The sequence below is a fragment of the Drosophila erecta genome, unplaced genomic scaffold, assembly GCF_003286155.1.
Source record: "Drosophila erecta strain 14021-0224.00,06,07 unplaced genomic scaffold, DereRS2 tig00000000-arrow-pilon, whole genome shotgun sequence".
Taxonomy (NCBI): domain Eukaryota; kingdom Metazoa; phylum Arthropoda; class Insecta; order Diptera; family Drosophilidae; genus Drosophila; species Drosophila erecta.
The window spans coordinates 6,660,688-6,682,443 of NW_020825194.1; the positions used below are offsets into that span (position 1 = coordinate 6,660,688).

Genomic DNA, 21,756 nt, shown 5'->3' on the forward strand with positions numbered 1-21,756 from the left:
GGAATGCTGCTAGTGCCAATGATTGTTGTAAAGATGAGGCATTTTAGCACTGTCCCTAAAACGAAACCATTGTCTGCTGGCTGCGGTTTTTCTCCGCCTCTTATCAGCGACGTCAAGCCAATGAAATCAAATCCACGACACTCCAATTCAATTTCGAATTTCACACCACTTTCAATCGGACACACACCTGGACTGATTGAAAGCGGCGACACTTTCAATGCTAATGAGCTGCGAAAGGCAATTCAGTTCGCATCGGTCTTCGCTGGGCATCACACCGCAAAACCTTCCGGGTCTCAAAAAAAAAAAAAGAAAATATAAATTAGTATTGGCAAAATACCTATTGGATACCTGGATCGAGTTTCGGTGGGCCCATGCAGAACGTCACGACTGTCGTACGATTATCGCACAATTTTCACGTCCGGTTGTCCAGCTTAATTAAAAATATCTTTGTTTTTCGCACTGATAAACGCGGTGGCAACGCAAAAAGGAATTCTAGATAAAGTCTGTAGAACGGATTTCGGCACAGTACGATGTTCAAAAGTGATCTCTGTGTGCTGATTGTGATCTCCTTGGCGTGTTCCTTGCATTCAGGTTGGTACTGTAGAAATTAGGATTTCTTCCGAGGTGTCTAAAGAAACTCCTTCCAGTCTGGAGCCCTTAACCACTTATTTTTAATTAGCCTTTAATTCAGAATAAATGTTTGTGTGTTCAATTACCTGTATTCTAAGTACATTTTGTGCAATTATCTGTCTGAAAACCCTATATAACCTTATTTGATTTGCAAACATCATTCTCAAGTTAGCACTTGAGTCCTCATTTTGCCTTCTCTGTGCAGTTTTGCCCACTTTGAGTACAAAATAACAAAAATTATTTATATGTTAAAGTGGATTCTTGGCATTACGACAAGCCAATAATCACTACTTATTCAATATATTTCCACGGAATTCTGTCTAGTTGTGAAATAAGTCGTAATATTCCGAAAGTAGCATGATAAGGGATACATAAAAATACTTTAATTATTATTTCAAATGCGTAGATTTGTAGCTTAAGGGAAAAGTGAACGATTCTAAATACTTTGAATTCGTTTTAAACATTTTTTGGTATTAAATTTATTAGTTTTGAAATGGATTGTATATATATTTGCTTTAGTTTTAAAGCAAAATATCTCAGTTCAAGTAGCATTTAATTCTTGTAGTTTCTAAGCAGAGCAGCTATAATAGTTGTGTCTATCGATCTATAGATCAATATAGATCACCCAACGATTCCTTGCCCAATCCATCCATTCACATCCAAGAACGCTCCATTGATCACTGATCAACATGTTTGCTTTAAGAGCACCTTAACATCAGTGATCTCCGGGCGAGCTAAGAGTAGAATACAGCATCGGAAAGTCAGAGAGAGCTGTGATCTGCTGAAATCACTCTTTCTGTATCTCTTCGACGCGGTCTGCTCGTTTTATTGTCACATTTGATAAGACCACCTTGAGACGGTGCAAAAACAAGCACAATCGCACTCTCGGCTACTCTCGAATTGAAATCGGTGGCGATTCGCTTAAATTTGCAGGCTTGTTCTCTAAGCGAATTCAGTTGAAAAAGGCGCGTTGTGCGAAACGGGCATCAACAGTTTTTAGCGGTTTATTTTCAACTTAAGACAACAAACAACCAAACCAGAAAAACAGAAAAACAGAGCTAAATAAAAGCAAAGCTATATAAAAACAAAGCTAAATCAAAAGCAAACCTCATGTAATTCAAACAGTACAAATCGAAACGTAAATGCAATGATCTGTTTCTGAAATAAATTGGGAAAGCACGTGCCGCACATTCGCAGACACCTTGAAAATACCGCAAAAATAAATCAAAATAAAAAGCCAAACTGATAAGACTTTATTTATCCGCGCGAGTAAACGCGTGCTAGCTGAAAATATCGGTAACAATAATATTTAATTAATTCATTTGCCCGATCGAGGGGGCGTGGCTGTCCGCTCAGCAGAAATGTAAATTATACTTCGGCATTGTTAATTGCCAACGTCAACAGAAATGCTTTTGCTTCTCCATACACATTAAGTAAAAACTTGTTTTTCTCGCCGATTTGTATTTAATATAAAATATTTGACCTATGGTTTGAAATTGCCATATTTTACTCAAAATAAATGTTATGTTGTATCAGGTATATAGTGAATTCTCAAAGTTTAATATAAATGAATTTACTGTGTATTTTTGTGCGTTGCTTATTTTGCTCTCTTCGCATTTTTCGATTCATTTTGTTGTTGCCCGATGTTTTTGCTTAAATTTTTATTCGGCCTTTTCAGTCTTTTCGTTTTGTTTCTTTTTTTTTTTTTGGCTGCGTCGCGTTTTTGTGTGTCGCACGATTTTCAACCAGTTTCTTAAGTCTTCTTAGCTCGAAATAAGAAATGAGAAGAGAGCCGAAAGTAAAAGAGAATTGGCCAGATCGTATGTTTATTTTCCTTTTTTTGGCTGGCAAGCGATTCTTCAATGTTTTCGCGTTAATTCTTGCGTTTATTTTTACGTTGACGCGGTTTTTTTTGTTTGGCCATTTCTCTGATTAGATAATCGCTGGTGCAGATCTCACGCTTCCTGCTTAGATAATCTATTTGGCCAGGGTCACCAGAAATCACCCCACTTAATTTACCCCCCTTTCCAATACAGTGTAAATACCAACATTGTAAGATCAAAGTGCTTAAAGTGTGAAAAAAGCGCAAGACAAACAGCAAAGACTACAGCAAAAGAAGTGTGAAGACAAGTAAAATACCATACCATGGCCATAGAGTCACGCTCTACGAGCACTGCAAGTGAAACCACCACAAAATCCGCCATCAAATCAACCAAAATCAACCAAAGCCCAAAATCTCCAGTAACATTCGGTAATCTCGGCGAGAAAAGACGAGCCGAACAGCTTTTCCGCTGCGCCTGCGCCAACTTCAATCTCCTGCTGCTGACTTTAATCCTCGGATTCGGCAAATGCTGCACTGCCACGCCCACGCCGCTGAGCACGCCCTCAACGGACACGCCCACCTCGCCAGTTAGCCCACATAATCCACAGGCGCTGGACGAGGGCGGCTCGCTGAGCAAGCTGATCGATGGCAAGACCTTCATCAACATGGGCTTCAAGTTCCTCAACGTTTCCGGAAAGATTGGCACACCCCTCGGCATAGGTGAGAATACAAGCAATTCAGCTGCATTGGCTGATATGCGATTGAAAAACCGGCGAGAATAGCGAAAAACCAGAATAAAAAGGTGGCACTGGCGGGGGGCACAAAGTGTGAAGTTTGTTTATAGCCTGGCTTGTGCTAATTTTAGACCACAGATGTCGACGAGCTTCAAGTCGAAAATGAAGTTGGAATACCCTGCATGGAGGTATATATGTTGTGCTTCGCTATATATATTTTGTCATTCTAAAAAAAAGGGTGAAATCCTTGGTAAATATCTCATCTTACACAGACAATGGCGTTCTAAAACAAAATTAAGTGCTTAACTTGAGCAGATAGTTTAAAGCTCTCGCCATCGAATTGCAATTTAATGGTTAAAGTATTATCAACTGTGGCTAAGACGTTTTTCATTCAAACGTTACTAGGCTGATAGTATTTGAGCTTGAGATATTACATGGTTTACAAGCTAATCAATAACGATCTAAGAAAGTTAGCGAATTCAGTTTGAAGAAAAAACAAACATCCATGACGTATATGAGTCAATAATAACATTTAAAATATATGGCTTTCGGTAATATTACTTAATAGTGCATTTCTTCATAGATGATTTATAATCTACACAATCTTGGTTACAAGGGTATCATCCAAATGTCGAGTCATTCAAATAGCTTTATTCACTTCACACATCGTGCACTTGAAATGGGCTCAGTTAAAGAGATACAGATACAAGCAGCGATGCAGTTGCAGATACAGATACAGATGCAAAAGTGCACCTTCCACTTGTTGCACACACAGACGGTGTGCGGTTGCACTGTTACCGTGGTATCGAAATAGACGAGAATTGTTATTCACTTCCGCATTGATTTCCGCCTGGCTTACCACAAGGTATCTGTATCTTCTAATGGCTTCGAGATAAGAAAAGCGTTTGGCGTCTGTCTGTGACGTTTTCTTGTGGCGCGGGGCATTACAATCATAAATCTAAATTCAAATCTAGCCACCTGCTTTGGCCAATATGGATTTGCGTTTGGTGCTAGCCCTGAACCGGGGATTATCTTATCGGTCAATTTTACGATTTGTTTTTATGCATTTTCCAACCACCGGGATTTGCCCACTTGAAGATAAGTGGACAGTCAGACAATAGAAATTTCCTTCAATAAATCAAGAATTAATGGATTGATAGTGCAACGAGCTTCGAATAGCTGCAATAAGTCATTCAAATGATCTTGAAATGCTGTCGATTGAAGAGCATGAAGCGAAAAAACTACGTTTGTTATAAATTATAATTACATTTTAAAAAAGTATTAGAGTAGATTCTCTTACCTTAAAAAAAAAATATTTTTTGTGTACAAATTTCGTTTTAAACCTATTTTTAAACCGTTAAATCTTTTTTAAGCATTTCGCACTTTCGAAAATCAATCAACATGTTGAGTGCCAAAAAATGGTCTTAAGGCTAAAAATGCCCCATTTACTTGCATTTTTGTACTTTGCTCTTGGGAATCTTGGACTTTGCTCTATACATTATAAATTGTTGACAAAAAACACGTATTTTCCTAACCAGCTCTCAAAAAACAAGGCGCATTTCAGAGATATTTGTATCTGAAATTGACGTAGTCCAGAGTGCGGTGGCATTGTACGATGCCAGAGTTAAATTTAAATATTTTGGCTTTTCAGCATGCAGTGAACTAGGAAAATTCACATAAATATAGACTGAGTCGAGCCCCCAATTCTCCGTCGATTTGCGTTGTAATGCTGCCCATCAAGGTGCATTATCTCTTTAATATTCTCTTTCTCCCTGCTGACTTATCATTAATTCCATTTGATTTTTCACGCTTGAGTGTTGCTGTCAGATAAATTAACATATGCTTGATATGATATATATGTTTGTGCATATACGATATAGTCGCATATGTATATATGTGATGGCAAGGTCGCCGAAGAGAGGAAGAAATTGATTCAATTTTTATTTGTACGCCCCATTTCGCTTCAGTTTTTAATTTATTCGCTGTGCCAACAGATTTCTCTAGCATATAGAACTAGTTTGTGCCAGAACCGATGGCAAACAAACAATAACAATAACAAATTAATAGTGGGCGTGCTCATCTTACGTAGATAGAATGTTGATGCAGTTTAATTGTTTTGTTTGCTTACCGTAAACATGTTTTGATTGACTCAACTATTCTGGGGAAATTGTTGATGCATCAGCATCATACAAGTCCCAAATCATTCTCCATATGGACCACATCCCCCAGGAATCACGTGTTTTGTCATTTCGTGTATATACCACTGGAATTCATTCAGGCAATTATCAATTATCAGGTAATCCATTAACCTTGACTTAGGCACTGAGCTTATCAAAGCCTGTGCTCGCAACTGAATTAATATTAATTAGTATTAAATAGGAAAAAAGAGAATATTTAACTGATTGCGATTTTTCCCAGCACTTAACACCTTGCTGAGCCAATATATTCTTATCAATATATGCACTTTTTTTTCCCACAGTTATGATTAATTCTTAGTCTAATATGAACATGTGATAACTGCTTATCAGCATTTTTTGACTCGCAGTTGTCTATTTTTTGTATTTGTTATATGGAAAAAAAATCGTATGATTTTCGAGCGGCGAAGTGAAGTTTATTGGGTTAAGCCAACCGGATTGTGAGTGGACTTGATTTCGCCTCTACTATTAACAAAATCATTAGCTATGCTAAGCAGTTTGCTGTTGAATATGGTTTATTTATTCATAGTCTCGCATTGCGTCTAAGTTTGGCCAAAGTTGCCGGCAGACAAACTGTTGGCCATAATGGTGATATTGATCTGGTTTTTGGATCTGTGGGTGTGTCCGCCTCATTACGGAAACTCTGCAATCAATAACCGACTGGCTCAATGCAGTCAAACTCAGTAGGTTAAGTTTGTGACAAGGAAACAATGGAACTTAATTGATAGGTGTCAGCCGGCTGGAAAAACTATTAGTGGGTTAATTAATGGACGAGCTGACGGTTTAAATAACTTTTCAAGGATTTTATCGTGAGTTCTTTTCAGAATCTTCAGTTTCCTACCAATATATGGCAGACTTCTTTTAAGAACGACCCTTATCAATCTTAATAAGCTATGCTAATTTATTTTATGGCGCGTTCGGGGTCACAAGTTATAAATACTTCTTTATACTTGCCCATTTATACTCGTTGAACCTCCACATTATTATTTTTGCATTATCCTATTCAAAATCCTTCTCTGAGCCACAAGCTAATATTTATTTTTGGACTTTTTCATTCAAATACCCGCCGCACAAGGCAAAGGAACTCATTCATCGCCAGGCTTGACGTCATCTGGAATTATTTCAACTGAATTCCCCATCTGCCCCATAAATACATAAATACATACATACATGTATGCATGCATTTGCTCGAATTATAATTTGCCATGTTGTTGACTGTCATCATGCATAATTGAAAACAATTCCCGGCCAGCCAGTGCGGCGACACCAAATCGAATTTATTTGACCTTATTGATTGACGGCTGGAAATCGGAGATATCCCATTGTTTATTTTGCCACACGCACTCCATATTGCTGCGAACTTCAGTTGCGGCAATTAGCAAGTTTATGCATATGGGAATGGGAGTGGGAATTGAAATGGCAAAGCAGTGGGCCATTGAAATATGCAAAAGCGTGATGGATCACCACATGGATTGGGTGGAGTGGGTGGAGGGGGTCATGTGAATGGGTCAAGCGAACAGCTGTCAACGGCAGGCCGGTCGGAAAAACCCTTTTCAAAAGGGCTCCACTTCAATTTAGCCTCCTTCTTTATTATCGCTTTTCCTCGCCCTCTGTTTGTTCAATGGCAATCTATTACATTCATTTTTTTATGTGTCACATTTTGTTTTAGGTTCCTACACAAGGAAAAAGTAGAAATAGTGCAACTAAAAGGTGGAGATCAACTAGAAATAAATAAATCATCTACCTACTTATACGCAAGTTGTATGCAAATTTTGCCATAAATGAGTTGTTATATTATAGTATTTTAATACTCGAAATTGTTCTCCGTGTAAAACTGTTGACATTCCTTGGGTTTTCTGGCCGTCGAATGGCTTGTTTCGTGCCGAATATGTGTATTGCATATTTTCAAGGGCTCCTATGTTTTGGTTTTTCCGGGGAGGGGCCCAAAACTTTGTGATCCATTTTGTTTGAGGCTTTTCTGTTGATTAAAAGCTCCCCGCCCATTCCGCTTCCATTTTATCGTTTAGTATGCAAATTACTTGTCACACTCACACATATGTATGTATGTATGTCTGTACAGAGGCGGATATATATCTGTCTGTGTCTGCAGCTGATTGTTTTTGAAGTTTTTAGCCCTAATCAATTTGAGCCTTTGTTATTTTTCCTTTAATGAGAAAAGTTTGCTCTGTGCGAGAGTGGCCCGTTGAGCCAGTAAGTCCGTAACTCTGAGTCCTTATAATTGGCTTAAAGCGCTTGTTTGCCCATCTAAATCAGCTCTGTTTATATTGCAGGCCAATCCCTGGAGGCCAAGTGCGATGAGAAGCAGTTCCAGTGCCACAGTGGCGACTGCATTCCCATTCGATTCGTTTGCGACGGCGATGCGGACTGCAAGGATGACAGCGATGAGCAGATTAAGGAGTGCAAGTTTATAGGTGAGTTCAAGCGACAGGTTTATTCGGCTCTTAAAAACATATCATTAAGTAGAGCAAGCTAATATTTATATAGCTAATGGCTGCATTTGATAGATCAATATAATTAATTTTAATTTAATGTGGCATAAGACCAGTGTTTATTCTGCACTTATGTTAATTTATATTTAATTCTGTGATGAGCAGGTTGTTTATAGCTTATTGACAGCGCCGCAAGCCAAATGCGTTGACTAATATCTAATCTATTACCCTACTTAGCCTGAAACATTAAATGCTTTAGAATTATGTTTGCTAATCATTTAAATTAATTAATGCTATAGATATAATATTAATGCCAAAGTTGTTCAGTATATAGAGACATAGAGACCACCATTTAGGTGGAAACAATAGGTTATTAGTTCGTAGGTATTAGAGACGAAGCAATTATTTTGGAAGAGAATCAAATATCACGATTGCAAGCAAAAAAGTGAATCACTTGCCGCTGTTTTTGATTGCATACTTTCCGGCGGTCGTTGAAACAGAGCGCCCACAATGGCGTCCGCGTAATTAGGCACGGTCAGCATTTGGTCATTTGTCGGTTTTCCTTTTGTTTGAATCAAACCTGAAACTGCCATCGAAATGGAAACCGAAACTAGTTTGCAACATTTACGCATCGCAATTGTCGCTGACTGCTGACCAAAAACTGTGCCATGGCATTCCCCCGCCGCGAGTATCTTTGTATCTGTGTATCTGCAAGCGCTTTGTATCTGCAACGCACTTAGCATTTAGCTGACTGCAACAGAGCGGCTCTGTTGCATCAGCAATTTTTTTGTGCCACTGTCTGCCGCTTTATCATCTCGCCTCGCACGAGACTTTTGCGACTTATGGCGGCCCAATATGATCGTAAAAGGAAACTATGTGAGGTCGTTTGCTCTGCTTGCGGTTTATCTCCCAACTTTAACCAGCCAACTAGTGCCAGCCACCGAAATGAGTGCATCCATTTTGGGATTCTTGCGGCGCATAATGCAATGCCTTTATGTAACTCGCTGCTGGGTCGAAATGCAGCACCCAGGAGAGAAATTGATAATGAGCAGCAGGAATGGGGCAGCAAAAAAAAGTTGCATTTCTGCATTTCTGTTGAACTTGGGGGAATGCGATAAGAGAGATCTTGGATTTCCCCAAGAATGCAAGCCGTAATTATGCTAAATGCGTAAACAGAAGTGCACTATCTCAGTTTATTTATCTTACTGCGACATAAAAATAGTTCTGTGGTGCAGCGCAAATTGTGTCGAGGGGGTTGGTTGTCAGGTTCGACTTGCAACATAGTTAAGTTCCAAAAATTAATATATCTATAATTTATTCGAAAAGAACTCATCGTGTAATAACTCCAAATTCGCACTCACAACAATAACCGAGAGTGACTCCAATCGTTCACTCATTTCAAATCCACTCAGCCAGCAAAGACTAGACTCAACTCGAGTCGGATTTTTGCACTCGACTCGCTGAGTGTGGCAAGCTTTCGATTTCTCGGCTGCTGCGGAGGCTGCAAACAACTTTGGGCGGAATTGTTTTTAAGGATAGCCGCTCTGCAACCAACCACTCAGTTGGCGGCGAACCTCTCAACCAAACGGATGTAAGCGCGCAAAAGTGTGAAAGGACTGCCTCCTCAGCTAAAAGGGGAATTTGCATATAAACATATATATATATACATATATAAATATAAAACTACGGGCAAGCCAGAAAACTCAAAGAAACGTGTGAAAAGTCAGCTAGCGAAAGTGTGCCAAGTGTGTAAGTGTGTGCCAACAAAAAGCAAGGATAAAAAGCCATGAAGGATAAACAAATTCAGCGAAAATATTTAAGGCTAATCGGACAGCGAGCAGACGTACTCTGCGTTGCCAAGATTCGTTTTATCTCTGACAAAACGCCAGCAGCAGCAACATGAAAATCCTGGGTGCCACCAAGCAGCCCAAAGGATGTGCCAAGGAAGCTCTGTGTTCCTCGACTTATCCTCAAAGTCAATCGGTGACACTTGATGGGGCTCACTTACCACTGCCCACTGCCCACTTCCAAGCTCCCAGCCAAAGCAGCCGCCCCTCTTGCCATTTATCATTTAGTTGGACATTAAATGAGTTTCCGCCATTTGGCCCGTCTGCCCCCAAAAATGGATTATTATGTTTACAATTTATATGCGAATGCTCGGTCCGTTTGTCCGCTCTGCTCGTAATGAACTTGAAATCATAAATGTGCTGCTCGAGGGCAGTTTTTGTTTGCGGAAATTATGCAATCAATTTGTGCAAGTTGGCTGGACCACTTAAATATGTCACCAGAGCGTCCTGGCCCATTCATGGCTGCAAATTGTTGTGTTTTGTTTGTCAATCATAATCGAAGTGCTCTATTCCCCCATGTTCTGCAGCTCCTCAAGGAAAACACATCGAGAAAGTCGCGGGAAAATCCACGGAAAATGGGGCGCATTTGGTGTTTATTCTTCGTTACCAGTTTGCTGCACACTCAGAGCCAAAGTTTTCGCGTTCTGGCCATAAACGGTACGCAACAAAAATTATAGTGATTATATCGTTTGCGCCGAATCTAATGGTCAAACATAATATTTGAGTTGACACTATTATATTATAAGTGAACTGTTTATTTATGGACATTTAATAACTGAAATAATCACAGATATATCCGCCATACTAAAGCTATTTAAATAGAAAATACACGCATGGCCAAAACATAATTTATGCATATCATGCATAATTCCAACTTATTTGCCCAAATGAGTATTGGCAAATAAATAAACAAAATGCACAATGAATTTTATAATGCAACCTATTTTAAAATGCATTAAATGTTATAAACTCGTATTCTATCGGTATACTATCACTACCACCAAGTCTTACGTACTCCTTAAAACTCTGTAGTGTTGCTATCATGTCCTTTCATCAGCCTCCTTTCAGAGATCAAAAGGGAAACTGTTGAAATGCTGAAGAACAGTCGGTTAAACTAGTCCAAGTTCGTCGGGAAACTTTTAACTATTATCAGGTGGAAAAGTTTTCGACACCTTTTAACTTAAATTAAACACACCAAAATCCCAATCATCTGGATTTACAAAAATCCCGAGTTTTCCCCTAGAGTTTTACACCAGTTTTCCGCACTTCCGCATTTTCCGTAGCCTGTATCCTTTATACAGGATTCCGGCTATGCCTCGCATGCAACAGAATATTTTTGCATTTGCATACAAATTGGCTGAGAGCAGAGACTGAGCGGGAAAATACACGGAAACATCAACTGCCAAAGGCCAAAGTTTTTTAATCAACTGAAAAGCCGTTTAAACTTAGTTAAAAAATAAATTATGCTGCAAAATGCTGCATGACAGCGCAACTTTCATATTCCTCCTATTTTTTATTTATGCCATTATACGGGTATTGTCCTGTTTTTGGCAGTGGCCCCACTAAAATGCAATCAATGAAAGTTTCGCCCTTTAATGTCAGACACGATTACAAAAAAGTGTTGTAATTTGATTTTTAATTGGAGACCGAAGTGACATACCATTTTAATATGAGCGGATCCGCAGATATTACCAATTTGCCCGCTGGGCACAATTTCCAAAAAATAATGTCACATATTAGCAAAAAGCGAAACGCAAAGAATAACAACATAAAACCGAATCGACAATCATTGAACCAAAAGTGGGTGGGGAAATATGTTGTTCACTCCCCTGCACTTGTTTCCTTTTATGCCGTTTTATACATTTTATTCTCGCTCGGGTCACACATGTGGCCAATTTTTATTGTTCACTGAATGTGTATTTATATTTGCCTTTTTTGTTTTGCCTTTTATTTCTTTTTTAACAAATATTGGCGCACATCAAAGTTTTGTTTTGCGCCAGTTGCCTGCACACACAGGCCAATTTTTTTGTTGCCACATTTCGTTGAAATTCATAAAAAGTTTAGAAAAGTAATCATATAAAATGTTATTGATATGGCCAACACAGGCCTGACAAGCATAAAAATTGATTAAACTTTACAGGGCCAAATAAACGCATTTCCTTCGGCGCTGGCCAAGATTTGCATAATCAACACCAATTTTCAACGGCCACAAGGCATTTTCCAATCATTTACACCAGAAGTATGCGCAGTTCTACTTGATAGTGATCGTAAAAATAGCCCAAAAGTGCCCGAAGAATTTGTTAAATGCCAGAGTTCTCCTTCCAAAAAAGGTTAAGGCAAGGAATATTTCTAATTGCCGTGGCTGTTCCCCGAAAGTATGCAATAGAATTTTGTGGCCAGCTTTTCCGGCTGCGGGCCGTAAAAAAACGCTGCGTTTCATAGCAACAAGTCAGCGGAATCTGAAACCAACTAATCCGATTACAAGCCATACACGTACTCTATATATACATATATATATGTGTATGTATCTGTGTACACACGCGGTGTAAAATAAAAATGACACATTTTTGCTGCCCCTTGGAGTGGCATTGAAAAGCCATTGCAGCGCTCTTTTTGTTTGTGCTTGTGGGGAATTTTCCCTGCTCAGCACGTGCTCAAGTGCGTGTAAATACACATGTGTGTGTGTGTTTATGAAGGGGGCGTGTGGGCGGGGCGCGCCTTCTTCTGAGTGGCCCCCAGCTCCCATTTCCCCCGCCGTTTGTTTGGCTTTTGTTTTTGATACGGGTCGCCTGCACAGTTCAAAGCCAGGCAAACATACAACTGCGGTCGCAGCAAACCCACTTCTCCAAACGGAAATTCCTCACATTTCAAATATTTTTTATGTCAATTATGCGTTTTCAGCTAGGGCTATAAACAGTTAATCAAGTTAAGCCGAAATTAATATGGTTAAAATGGTTAATTGGTGAATTAAAACAAGAAGTCGCCAACTCTGTTAAAGTTGAAACTGTTAGCTTAGTTTAAAATCCTATTTAAATTGCCATTACAAAATATGAGTTCAACAACTTCTTAAGAAGCAAAAAAAGGCGCGACCAGCTCGTACAAAGTTTAAATTAGCTAACAACATAAGTTAATTTTAAGCAGAATTTAGAATTTAAATGTGCTGCACCTAAAGTGCCTCAAAACGAGTTCAGCAACTTTTAAAGTAGCAAAAAATCCCTGCTCAGCTCGTATAAAGTTTAGGTTGGCTAACAAAATAAGTTATTTTAATAAGTTATGCTTAGAACTTAAATTTGCAGCACTAAAGTGCCTCAAATGAATTGCAGAGGCGCCCCTAGGTGTATTTATTCACCTGCAACATGAGCACCATGATTTAACCCGCTTTTCCTGCCTTTTGCAGAGGCCACTTGCTCGTCGGACCAATTCCGCTGCAGGAATGGCAACTGCATACCGAACAAATGGCGATGCGACCAGGAGAGCGATTGTGCCGATGGCTCCGATGAAGCCAACGAATTGTGCAGTAAGTATTTAGCCGCTACCCGGCGGCGAAGTCCTTTGTATCCGCATCCGTATACGGGCAATCCCGCGGAGAATGCACCAGTCACTTAGCTAACCGACGACTATTTCGATTGTGTGTTTAGTGAACGCCTGTCCCAACAACGAGTTCAAATGCCAAACGGTCGACCAGTGCATTCCGCGCAGCTGGCTCTGCGATGGCAGCAACGATTGCCGCGACAAGTCCGATGAGGCGAACTGCAGTAAGCTTAGCACTAGTACCACTTCGTCCTTGCAATCGATACCAAACAAAGCAAATGCAAATGCAAATGCAAATGCCACCACCCACCCACTGTGCGCCGTTTAATCGCTTTCACTAACCAACTTGCCGCATAACTCATACGCACCCTTAATGGAGTGGCGCGCTTGCATAATTTTCGCAACAATTTACCCCCCACCTGCCTTGTGCTTAGAAGTTTAATCAAGTCATCGAGAGTGAGAGTCCTGAGAGTCCTGTGAGAGTGTGTGTATGTTGTGCGCACATATGCCTGTGCTTGAGCATCGAGTGTGCTTGTGCATTGGTGTGAGTGCGCGGTGTATTGTGTGCTCGTTCCCAGCGGCTCTTGACAACAAGTATACGACGCGTTGTCGCTGGGGCACGGCAATAGCGCATGGAACTCGTTTAGTACCCACCCGCAGACAAGTGTGCTGCTGCCACAGGATGCCTGTCGCGTTCGGGGTTCAAGTACAGTCGAGCTTCAGCAGAAACAACTTGATTTGTTCCTAAGTAAATCAGCGTTAGAACTTCTAAGCTTGTTGCCGGAAAACCTTGCTAAATTGGATGCATGCTAAGATGTATCACTCTATCGAAGTTCTGCTGTACTGGAGGGCGTCACTGCCTAAAATCCGCTGCTAGTTATGCGACATCGAACTCATAGACAAGTTGCAAGGCCAAGTATTTGGCCATATTTTCCCCTTTTAGAACGTTAGACCTTAGAACAGCGATAAGTGAATGGTTATACATGGCGTATGCGTGATGCGTCGAAAGTGAATGATAATGATATCTACAATCCGCTGCTCTCTCTTCCCGCTCTCCCCTTATCAATAACCGCTGCACGACGATATCGCCAGGAGCTCGAACCTGTTCGCCGGATGAATACGCCTGCAAGAGCGGCGAGGGGCAATGTGTTCCTTTGGCCTGGATGTGCGACCAGAGCAAGGACTGCAGCGATGGCTCCGATGAGCACAACTGCAGTAAGAATAATTCATCAGTTCCTTCCGCCTTAAGTTTGAGCAGAGCAATTCTTTTGGTTCCATCTGCAATACTCAACATCTGTATTTTTTAAGCAAGCTTCTGGAAAATAGTTATTTTAATTTAGATTTCTTTTTTGTTTACCTCCACCGCTCAAGTGCAAATAATTTGTCTTTATAGTTGTTTTCTACCCACTGCAGCAGCTTAAAGTTGGCTATTTACTTGCTTCGATTCAACTCGAGTTAAGATAAATGGCTTGAGTTCCAGTGGAGCTGCTCCTGGATGTACAAACACAATTTTAGTTCCATTCGTAGCTGGCTGCCTGCCGCAACCAACTGGCATCACCCTCTGAAAACCAAACCTCATTGCTAACTTATTCCAACTATTGAGGCAACCGCACTTCATTTGGCTTTTGGTTTTTAGTTGCCTTCCACTCGTGCTTTCAGCTTGCTGTGGCAAGGACTTCGATGACCCCGAATGGAGTGCGGATAATCATTTCCCACTGTACTTAGAACTCAGATGTGGGCGAACGATAGAATAACACTGCATTCGTATTTGATTTGTGCATGTTTATTTTCTTTGTTAGAAAGTTCAATTAAAAGGCTCCGCATCATTTGAAGCTACATTTTATTGTTTACTCATGCAGCTCTGTAGGTTTCTCCTTTTACAAATTGCATTGCAACCTAAACTTACCTAAACTCTATCTCTGCGCCCTAAAGTAACTCCCATTTCCAACGCATCATAACACCCAAGTCACTTCATCTTCGCTTTGGTTTCTATTGTTTGCTCGTATTTGTTGCAACTCCCTTTGTGGCGAGGTTAAGCCTAAATATTTTTGACAAATTCGCAGACCAGACCTGCCGTGCCGACGAGTTCACCTGCGGCAATGGACGGTGCATCCAGAAGCGATGGAAGTGCGACCACGACGACGACTGCGGCGACGGATCGGATGAGAAGGAGTGCCCAGTGGTGCCCTGCGACTCCGTGGCGGAGCACACCTGCACAAGTGGAGCCTGCATCGCCAAGCGTTGGGTCTGCGATGGGGATCCGGATTGCTCAGATGGCTCCGATGAGCGGGTGAGTGAATAATGCCAGCCATAAATTTCCACTCCTTGCCAGTCCGCAAAGAAACTTACCCTTATCCTTGTCCAAACCCGAGACCCCTGCTCCTGCCTCTGCCTCTGCCTCTGCCCTGGAAACATCCTTCCGTTTTTTGGTGCCCGCCTAAGCCACATGAATTATGGCCAAGTTGGGCATAACTCAGCGCCCTGCCAGCTTTGGCAGCTTTTGTTGTCAACGCATGGCACGCATAAAATTGCATTTTTGCATGCTTAGGGGGTGCATAATTTCCCCTGTGTGCGGCCATTTCCCCCTTGCATACTTTTCTGCAGGAAAACTTCCCAAAACTGAGGGCCGGAAACTTTGCCAGCTTCCGCCGCCTGACCCTCGTTTTATTTTGCACCTTTCCCCACAATAGCGCAATTTCAGCAATTTAAGGTATTTAAGTTGCAGTGCATCCTGCACTCTACAGCGGTATTATTCAAATACTTTTGTGCAAATTACTCTTTAATTAAATAAAGAGTGAAAGCAGCACATGCAATAACGTGCTACACATTTTCAAACTCTGTAACTTACGGAGTGTTTCATATTAAACCACACTTCTAAAAACTGCTCTGTGCTTATTGCCCCAATCATTTCAGTCCTGTGCGAATGTGACCAAGACGACCACGCCCTGCTTATCGCACGAATACCAGTGCAAGGATCGCATCACCTGCCTGCATCACAGCTGGCTCTGCGACGGTGACCGCGACTGTCCCGATGGCGACGATGAGCACACGGCCAACTGCAAGAACGTCACCTGCCGGGCGGACCAGTTCCAGTGCGGCGATCGCAGCTGCATTCCCGGACATCTCACCTGCAACGGGGACAAGGACTGCGCCGATGGCAGCGACGAGCGGGATTGCGGCTTGAGTCTGAGTCTGGGAGTCAACCAAGGCGGCTGCAACGCAACCAGCGAATTCGACTGCGGTGGAGGTCAGTGCATTCCCATCTCGAAGGTGTGCGACAAGCGGAAGGACTGTCCGGATGGCGAGGATGAGCCGGCCGGCAAGTGCGGGGTAAACGAGTGCGCCTCGAAGAACGGAGGTTGCATGCACCAGTGCATCGATCTGAAGGTGGGCCACCACTGCCAGTGCCACAAGGGCTACACGCTGTCGCCGGACAAGCGGAACTGCCAGGACATCAATGAGTGCGATGTCCCTGGAAAGTGCTCTCAGATATGCGTCAACGAAATAGGCGGCTTCAAGTGTGAATGCGAGGCGGGCTACATGAGGGATCCCAAAAATCACACCAGATGCAAGGCCAGCGAAGGACACGCCTCCCTGCTCCTGGCCAGACGCCATGACATCCGCAAGATAGCACTCGACCACATGGAAATGACCTCCATAGTGAATAGTACAAAGGCAGCCACTGCCCTGGACTTTGTGTTCCGCACGGGAATGATCTTCTGGAGCGATGTGACCACCCAGAGTATATATAAAGCGCCGATTGACGAGGGCAGCGAAAAGACGGTTGTGCTGACAAAGTCATCGGTGACCTCGGATGGCCTGGCTGTCGATTGGATCTACAACCATGTCTACTTCACGGACACCCACAAGTGCACTATCGAGCTGACCAACTTCGAGGGCAGCATGGGCAAGGTGCTGGTGAAGGACTCCCTGGACATTCCGCGCTCCATTGCCTTGGATCCCATCGAGGGCTGGATGTACTGGTCCGACTGGGGCGCCTCTCCCCGGATCGAAAGGGCGGGCATGGATGGCTCCCACCGCACCACCATCATCAGCTATGACGTCAAGTGGCCCAATGGTATCACCCTGGACCTGGTTAAGAAGCGCATCTACTGGGTAGATGGCAAGCTCAACGTCATCTCGTCGGCGAACTATGATGGCTCGCAACGGAGCCAGGTGCTCTACTCCGGCGAATACCTGCGACATCCCTTCTCGATCACCACCTTCGAGGACTACGTCTACTGGACCGACTGGGACAAGCAGGCCGTCTTCAAGGCGAACAAGTTCACTGGAGAGGATGTGGAGCCCGTCACAGCTATGCACATGGTAAGATCTATTACCCGATGTTATCACTGGCTTATATATAAACCGACAAACGCTCCTTGCAATATTCATTCATTTATTCATTTATTTGCTTTACAGCTCCAGCATCCGATGGTGGTGCATGTGTACCATCCTTACCGCCAGCCGGACGGCGTGAATCACTGCCAGTCGGTCAATGGCCACTGCTCCCATCTCTGCCTGCCAGCGCCCAGGATCAATGAGAGGAGTCCTCGCATATCCTGCGCCTGTCCCACGGGCCTGAAGCTGATGGCCGACGGCCTCATGTGCGTCGAGGATCGTAAGTACTCGAGAACTTTCAGTAGCTCCCCTAGCCATTTTGCTTTTAGCTTAACCAGCATGGCTTTGAATTTGATTTTATGCTTACTAATGCTTACTAAACCCCCAAAACCGATTCCCCCAATCCGGCATGACTCGCATCCGCATGTAGCACTTTATTTGCCTCCAGTCACGAGACCCCCGCGCGCCCGCAAAACGAAACCGAGGCCAAAATCCCCGAGGAGGCGGCTGCCCACGGGTGTCCAAGTGGGACATGCTGACATTCGGATCGAAATTAACGATGATCTCCAGCTGAGCACCAGGCTGCCCCTGCTGCCCGCGACTTTCGGTAGGAGTGACCAACCCGTTCTGTGTCGTGTCCTTGTATGTCCGTTTGTGGTCCACCCTAAAAAGGGGTTGCCCATCTACGTGTTGTGCTCATATCGCCTCGAAAGTCATTTTGTTTTTGAAGTCTTCGTTCCACCTTTAAATATTCACTTATATTGTTCTGTCATGTATAAACTGCTTGTCAACTTAAAGTTAATTATATAATTGTAAAATAATTTGCCAATCGGCAAACGATGTCCCAAAAAACACATTCGACATCCATGCACATTAACCTCATACTGTCGCTCAACCTCAGATTTTTAACTGACAAAACAGAGTGCAGAGGACTTAATCAGCGGTACGTCAACGGAAATTTTGATAAATAAGACTGTCGAGCAGCTCGATAGTTATCCTTTCGGATGGGTTGACAACCCAGGGACTTCCCCTCAATTTATAAGTTCGACGTCTTTCCTGTCACTTTTTTCTCGATTCACGCGCACTGTTTATAAACACTTTCGTGGGATTCTGATTCAGATTTATTGCAAGCATATTAATCAAAACGCTCCCCAAGATCACCACAACGCAGCCCCTTTTGTGCGGGTGCAGCCAACCCACAGCATTGGCTTTGTCATGGCCCACATTAATCATCATCAGGAGTTCGGAAGGAGTGTATACCCATATATCCTTGACAGTTTCATAAATGCCAACGCCGCTGAGCCACTTGCATTGCCGCCAACCGCAAGTAGGCCCTCGCCTGGCCCAACACTGCAATTGAAACCTCTAAAGAGGAGCCATCAAGCACCACCCCCCTCCATTGCCATCCCGTGCCATCCAATCCTGTGCCATCAGCCCCATCCCATAATCCACAGCCGCAAAGTATGAGGTTAATATCGGGGGAGCTCGAGTGACGCCTCCAGAGGAGCGTTTGCTTTAAAGTGCGGCTCAACTTAATGTTGATAACTTTTAATGTTTTGACTAGGAAACTGAAAGAAGTCCTCCCGCGACGCCTGACAAAAAGCCCATTAAATGCGCTGCGTTAACGATGTCATTAGGTTGCCATTCCCATGCCCATGCCCACTCCACTCCCATTCCCATTGCTATTGCCATTTTCATTCCCAATCTAAATCGGCGGCAGGCCGCTTCTTTCGCATAAAAGTTTGCGCCATCAAAGGCGCGAGCGCGTTTAAGTGTTTATTTGCGCCTAAATGCGCACTTTGAGCGATTTGATTGAAAATTCCTTGGATTCTGTGGAGGAAAGTGGGAGTTTGGGGGGATTCTAAGCGGCTTGGATTTTGATGTTGATTCCCTTTTCGCTCCGCTCTTTTATTGCAATGATTTCCGTTTTCCTTTTTATACAGTTTTCCCTTTTGTTTATCATCGCCGAAGGTGAAGTAGCGTATAAGCCCTGCGACTAAAACTGTATTAAAGGGTTTGAAAAATGTCGTAGGTGGCTAGAACTTGAAATTCAGCATGTTGTGGATGGAATTGTTTAAGATACAGATTTTGTGCGGTAACTTGTGTCCTGATTAAACTCCTCTTTAGTGTTGTGTGCCAATTAATAACAATTTTCCACTTTGTGCTGCTTGTTCACAGTTTAAACTATTTAATAAAAAAAAAAAAATATTTTGTAAAAGTTTGTTACATACTTCTGTGGTTTTTGGTTTTGCATGTTTCGTAATACGTTTATAAATTAGTACGTTTATAATTAAATATGTTTATAAATTAGCGCATGTTCGTGTTGTGTTCAGTGTAAGCTACGATATGATAACTGTTTTTTGTTAGCACCCAAGTATATACTCTTGTTACAAATTTGTCTAATTCCGTACTATTTTTGCCCATAGTTGCTGACCAGCGTCCAGTGAAAAACCATACTCAAATCGAAAAGACCACAACGCCCAGTGAGCAGCCGGATTCCGGCTTTATTGCGCTGGTGGTCATAGCCAGTCTCAGTGGATTCGCTGTCCTGCTATCGGTGGTAAGTGGGCTGGTCAGAGAAGTTGGGATGACGTGGGGGTATTCAATTAACTAACCAATTTATCCGCTCTTCGGCAGCTCCTGCTCATTGGCTACCGCTACTGCAGCAAGCGACGCATCAACTCGATGAACTTCGAGAACCCCATCTACCGCAAGACCACCACCACAGAGGATCACTTCAGTTTGCGCAAAAACCTGCCGGCGCGAATCTATGACCACACCAGTGTCATGGATGAGGAGGTGGGTTCCCAATCAAATTACTTAGCCATTGAGCACTGGAAACTATAAACCACAAAGGATTAAATTTTTCTCCCTTAATACTTAAAAATTACTGAGCTTCTATTAGAATTATTATAATTTTTTGTTACTTTCTTTTACAGTACTCACCCGTCATAGGCATATCCTCGTATTAGATTGATTCCTCTGGAATCGTGTGAAATGTGGATTGGATGATTGTTGCGCCTGGTCGCTGGCAAAATTGGATGACCAATGCTAAACTCGAGACCCGCGGCAGAAACACACACGCCTGAAGACTGAGCAACTCTGTGTATTGTGTAAATTAATTATTTTAAAATTTTAAGGCACGGCAAGGACGGCGGGTCACCTTGGAGCGCATCCTTAAAGGATGCTGTACAAAATACTATGTCGCAGAGTTCTATCACAAACAAAAAACACAAAAAAAAAATAGTTACGAGAAACGTAAAGGAAAACGAGAAATCTAATTGCTAATTATAAATTACATAGTTCCAAACTGTATATAGCTGTAAGTGTGCATTATTTTTAAATGAAGCAAATTCATATTACTATACGTAAACATGTCAAAAAAGATCATTATGCTTATGGTCTACTATTAGAGCGAGTTGAGAAATTATATTTCTGTTGTCGTGGAGCAGAGTCGTTTTATTATATTAAAATTATTACTACATACGTATTAGCCTTTTGTTAACTGTATTTGTTAAGTGTACATACATATGTATATGTTTCCCCACTAAAAAGAAAATACGATGAATAATAAACTCAGAATATACTTATGTGTAGCGTACTCCTGTGATATAATTACATGACTTTATGGATGGGCTTTTACTTTGGTTTTATTCCTTAATGTGGGTGGTAAATAATTCCTACGGTTGCCAGCTATTTGCTGATTTTGCAACATTTTGTTTCATCTTCAGGTTTCATCTATTATAAATGCACATATATATCTGTACCCCGCCTGGAAGTGTACCAAAGAGGAATAATTCATCAAAGCTTTGATGATACCCAGGCTATCCAGACTAAAAGCCCTTCGTTTTCTCGAGCAACTTTGTTATTCAAATGGAAAGTATAATATGAATTGGAATTCAGAGGCACAGGTGCGCTTAAGTAAATGCTCAAATACTTATTGGCCAGTATTGATCCACGTGTGTCTACGCTACAAACCACATTACTTGTTTCAATCGAAGCCTTGACTGATTGACCCGGGCAAACAAACAATTTAGAGCTGTAATTTTAGAAATTGCTACCTCACTAATTGGATGCCGAAACGTCAAATAGTGGAACACACCTCCAAAACTGATTACACGTGCTAAGAGAGCGGCCGAAGAGAGAACCATCTGCTAGCGTTAACGTTAACGTTGTTTCAATGTCAGCTGGGTTATGGTTGCGCTA

The 21,756-nt window shown here is 42.2% G+C and overlaps 1 protein-coding gene across 5 annotated transcripts; it reads left to right on the plus strand.

Annotated features, from left to right (window-relative positions):
• The first annotated feature begins 1,528 nt into the window (after positions 1-1,528).
• On the plus strand, positions 1,529-21,151 carry LOC6554290 (very low-density lipoprotein receptor). Of its 5 annotated transcripts, XM_015153770.2 has the most exons (13): positions 1,529-1,926; positions 2,667-3,172; positions 7,673-7,813; positions 13,076-13,195; positions 13,317-13,433; positions 14,302-14,424; positions 15,273-15,499; positions 16,123-17,535; positions 17,632-17,830; positions 17,981-18,157; positions 19,977-20,110; positions 20,188-20,349; positions 20,490-21,151. In XM_015153770.2, exons 2-13 carry the CDS (start codon positions 2,776-2,778, stop codon positions 20,520-20,522), a joined length of 3,243 nt encoding a protein of 1,080 aa, XP_015009256.1. In that variant the 5' UTR covers positions 1,529-1,926; positions 2,667-2,775; the 3' UTR covers positions 20,523-21,151. The 5 variants fall into 5 exon arrangements, with proteins under 5 accessions (XP_015009256.1, XP_015009263.1, XP_015009258.1 ...); XM_015153777.2 differs by lacking the exons at positions 14,302-14,424; positions 17,981-18,157 and having other exon boundaries at positions 1,542-1,926; XM_015153772.2 differs by lacking the exons at positions 1,529-1,926; positions 2,667-3,172; positions 7,673-7,813; positions 14,302-14,424 and adding exons at positions 9,388-9,580; positions 10,206-10,335.
• The last annotated feature ends 605 nt before the right edge of the window (positions 21,152-21,756 follow it).

What these genes read in the sequence shown, in the direction of transcription:
- LOC6554290 (XM_015153770.2), top strand. Translation starts at nt 2,776, where the DNA reads ATGGCCATAGAGTCACGCTCTACGAGCACTGCAAGTGAAACCACCACA. An exon ending in CCTCATGTGCGTCGAGGATC is followed by an intron (nt 17,831 to 17,980) that starts GTAAGTACTCGA and finishes ATCCGCATGTAG; the next exon opens with CACTTTATTTGCCTCCAGTC. An exon ending in CCTGCTGCCCGCGACTTTCG is followed by an intron (nt 18,158 to 19,976) that starts GTAGGAGTGACC and finishes TTTTGCCCATAG; the next exon opens with TTGCTGACCAGCGTCCAGTG.